This window comes from Arachis duranensis, chromosome 3, assembly GCF_000817695.3.
Source record: "Arachis duranensis cultivar V14167 chromosome 3, aradu.V14167.gnm2.J7QH, whole genome shotgun sequence".
In the NCBI taxonomy this organism is placed as follows: domain Eukaryota; kingdom Viridiplantae; phylum Streptophyta; class Magnoliopsida; order Fabales; family Fabaceae; genus Arachis; species Arachis duranensis.
The window spans coordinates 132,653,069-132,657,436 of record NC_029774.3 but is presented as its reverse complement, the minus strand read 5'-3'; the positions used below and the strand labels follow the sequence as shown (position 1 = coordinate 132,657,436).

At 36.6% G+C, this 4,368-nt stretch overlaps 1 protein-coding gene across 1 annotated transcript; it reads left to right on the top strand.

Annotated features, from left to right (window-relative positions):
- Positions 1–1,081: 1,081 nt before the first annotated feature.
- On the top strand, positions 1,082–4,086 carry LOC107482018 (pyruvate dehydrogenase E1 component subunit beta-3, chloroplastic). The gene is made up of 4 exons (XM_016102392.3): positions 1,082–1,491; positions 1,639–1,733; positions 1,846–1,880; positions 2,939–4,086. The coding sequence occupies exons 1-4, from the start codon at positions 1,383–1,385 to the stop codon at positions 3,909–3,911; spliced, it is 1,212 nt and encodes a 403-aa protein (XP_015957878.1). The 5' UTR covers positions 1,082–1,382; the 3' UTR covers positions 3,912–4,086.
- Positions 4,087–4,368: the final 282 nt, after the last annotated feature.

Here is a 4,368-nt window from a genome sequence, read left to right as displayed (position 1 = left end):
TACGCGTGGGTCACACATACGCGTGGGTCACGTGTACGTGTCCCCTGGTAGATTTTCCTCTCATGCTTACACGTCGCCATGAATTCAACAAATCCTCATTTTTTTCATGAATTGTCCACTTTGTATGTTTTTTTTTTCATTTCTTTCAAGTCATTCTTATCTTTAAAACTTTAAATCACTCAAAGAAACGTATCAAGGCATCGAATATCTTCAAAACTTTAAATCACTCAAACAAACGTATCAAGGCATCGAATAGGAGAAAAATAAATTAAATTTAGTAATTTAATAGCCTAGAAAGCATGTTTTCAACCATTAAGCACATTCAGGAGAAATTCACAAAATCATGCTATTTTAGTGAATAAATATAAAAAAAGTTGATAAAATCCACCAAATTCAATACAATAAAACCAGCGACTCCCAGCCCCGCCTGTATTGTCTCGTCCCTCTCTTCTCTTCTGTGTGGTGTGTGTGTGACGGCGTGAGTGAGAGTAGTGAGGTGAGTATATGGGTGTGTTAGGGTTAGAATTTAGTTTGGGAATTAGAATTTGGATAGTGTAAAAATTTTAATAAAATAAAAGGATAGAATAGTAATTTAAAAATCTAAATTAGTCCAATAATATTATTTCATAAACATTATTTATTTATAAACTCACTAATTAATTTTAAGTAGTTATTCTAATTTAGAAATTAAAAATAGTCAAATTAATTTTTTTTATTCATAAAATTAAATTTAAAATCTCAATATTTAAATTAAATTAATAAAATTTTATTATTTTTAAATTCAAAATATCATAACTTTGATCTAATTACTTTTAATAAAAAAAATAATTTTTTAAAGAGAATATCAAAAACAAATATAATAAATTACAAATAATTAACTTCTTAAGAGTGATTTTTCCAAGAATTTATGTTCATTAAAATTAATTAAAATTGGTAGAGTTTTGGCGTTTTGCCAAAGTTTATCCTCAGCGATGATGGTGTTCGGCATACCTAAACCAATGCACTCCTGATTGTTATTGGGCGTATTCATTTTTATATTTTCTGGGGAGAAGAGTCGTTTAAAGAAACCTTAATAGGCCCATTGGGCTAGAAAATAAGCCCAATTTTGGCATGAACATCGAAAGCATCGATCACCGTCCACTGGCGGTGAACACTATGCAACTTGCTTTGGTTACTGCTTAGTAGCAGCAATCTGTGGTGATGCTAATTGACAAGTAAGAGAGAGAAGAAGAAGAGATGCACAATAATTAAAATGAAATAAGCTTTATGTGGGTTTTCACAACAACACAGACACAGAACGCAACTACTACTAATTACTATAAATCTCCCTTAAACTTATTTTTTAATTTTTGTTGCATTTGGATCGTTTTTGAGGTGATCAAATGGCGACACTTTTCCAGGGAGTGGGGGCTGTGACCCCTTTCTCTGCCTCCAGTTCCTTAGACTCCAACAAGCTCCTCCTTCCTTCTCGCAAATCCCTCTCAATATCAGGTTTCCTACCCTAATTCAACTATCCTTCTTTCAGTTTCAGTTTATGTTGTTTCTTTCAAAATTAAACTCGTGTGTTAAATATTTTACTTTTTCCAGGGCTAGTACTGTGTTTACATGTTGCTTGTTTCATTTTGTGTGTTGATTCAGATAGTAGAGGTAGCATATTTGTTTACAGATCTGATGCCTTGAACTTGAAGGCAGCAACTCGTAAGCAAGATTTGTTAATTCCTAATGCAGTTGCCGTGAGTTATCTTCACTTCCATTACATTCCTTTTTTCACTGAATGGCATTCTTTCTTTTCCTACTTTACATAGTTCATCCAGGTTGTAAATTTTGTTGCTTGGTTGTTTGTAGACCAAAGGAGAGACTTCCACATCAGCAAAATCTGGGTATATCTCTCTCTTCACTCGGTTTACTCATTTTTAAATTATATGATATGAAAACTTAGTTGTTATACTTCTGCTGAAAGATTGTGAACAGTTATCTAATGTGGTCTAGAGAATCAACTTTTAGGGTAGCTGGTTGGAGAGGAAAAGGCTATGCATTTTAGTATTCTACAATTTACGTGGATTCTATAGTGGAACTCGTGGAAAGTTAGACCTTCCAATATAATAGACCAAGTTTCAAATTACTTGCGATATAATTTTGGGATTCTCACAGTTTATAGATTTTCCAGAACAAAGGGATTGACAGCCAAAAGGTGCTTAGCTTACTGCCTTTCATACACTACAGGTCTACAGCTTTCACCTGGACACCAAAAGCGTAGCCCAAGTGAAGATTTGTTGCTTCATCAATCAAGAGGAAGCTTCGGGGCCTTTGGACTATATTTGCATTGCCTTAGGATAGCTTACCCCTGGTGGTGGATAGTGTCACAAGTGGGAAACTTAAAATGAATTGAAAGTGGCATGAATGCTATATAGTAGAAAGTGGAGTTAAAGGGTATTCCTGCACTATTGAATGAGTTGAATTTAGTTTTCCGGTTCCCACCTATTAAAATGCGGATCATAACATTGCATGCTCATTGATCTTATTTATAAAGGTTCTATGTTAAACTTCAATGAAGTTGTCAACTTTTTGATAGTCACAGCTCATGTTCACCAAGCCTCCATAAGTTTCAAAATTTTGTGGTACTGAATACTCAAAAAGGGTTCTGGAACTGGAAGCCACATAAAGTAGTTTTTCTTGTTGATTTTTTGCATATAACAACTTATTCCTTTGGGTGTTTTCTGCTCCTGTTGTAACATAAAGAAGGGAAGGACTGGTGGCCCATGATGAAGGTTTAAAAATGAAAAACCTTGGGACATCCTTTTGAAAATTTGGAACAACAGTCTGTACATTAGTTTAACTTGCTAAAATAAAAGTTTGCTTGCAAATTTTCCTTTTACGTCCTTTTTATGAGAGTTATGATCAATAATGACAGATGGCCGGATATGCATTTTACTTTCAGGCACGAACTTCTCCTTTTCGAAGCCCTCCGTGAAGGTTTGGAAGAAGAGATGGAGAGGGATCCTCGCGTATGTGTCATGGGCGAAGATGTTGGTCATTATGGAGGATCTTACAAGGTGACTAAAGGCCTTGCTGAAAAGTACGGGGACCTCAGAGTTTTGGACACCCCTATTGCTGAAAACTCCTTCACTGGCATGGGCATTGGAGCTGCAATGACGGGTCTGAGGCCAATTGTTGAGGGTATGAACATGGGATTTTTACTCCTGGCATTTAACCAGATCTCTAATAATTGCGGCATGCTTCATTACACATCTGGAGGTCAGTTTACAATACCAATTGTCATTCGTGGGCCTGGTGGAGTAGGGCGGCAACTTGGAGCAGAGCACTCGCAGCGACTGGAATCATATTTTCAATCAATCCCTGGGATCCAAATGGTTGCTTGCTCAACCCCTTACAATGCTAAGGGATTGATGAAAGCTGCTATCCGAAGCGAGAACCCTGTGATACTTTTCGAGCATGTATTGCTTTATAACCTCAAGGAGAGAATTCCAGATGAAGAGTATGTATTATCACTCGAAGAAGCCGAGATGGTTAGGCCTGGGGAGCATATCACAATATTAACCTATTCCAGGATGAGGTATCATGTGATGCAAGCTGCCAAGACATTGGTGAACAAGGGGTATGACCCTGAAGTAATCGATATCAGGTCCTTGAAACCATTTGATCTTTACACTATTGGATGTTCAGTGAAGAAGACACATCGTGTGTTGATTGTGGAAGAATGCATGCGAACAGGCGGAATTGGCGCCAGCTTGACAGCTGCCATTACCGAGAATTTCCATGACTACTTGGATGCTCCTATAGTATGCCTATCCTCTCAGGATGTGCCAACTCCATATGCTGGAACATTGGAGGAATGGACAGTGGTTCAACCTGCTCAGATTGTCTCAGCAGTTGAGCAGCTATGCCAGTGATACCTTCATAAATACATTACCTTCCAATTAGAAATGCTTTCGGTACAGCTATTCTGCTTGTTAAATGTTAAATGTTAATTCAGCTACAAAGTGTTTATCCCAAGAATATTTGCAACTGTTGAGTCAGTCCCAGCCCAGTATTCTCAATCAGTTAATCTGCATCGTTCTATCGCCATTTTTTTGGGTAGCATTTTTGTCGAATGTACGGTGTTGCATGATTCATCAACAAAAATCAAATCGTTTCATATAAACATTGCTAGAAGCGCCGGTGAATTGAATTTAGATAACTATCAAAGCTATTTTTCTTTTTTCACTAGAAACTTTTTTGAAGACCATTTGATTTTGAGTTGCACTACAAAAAAAAAAAGGTTAAAATAATCAATGGTGAAAATGTGAACATCATATATATTGGGGTAAACTCAAATTCATTTTTTTGGACAGCGCAAGGTCAAATGTT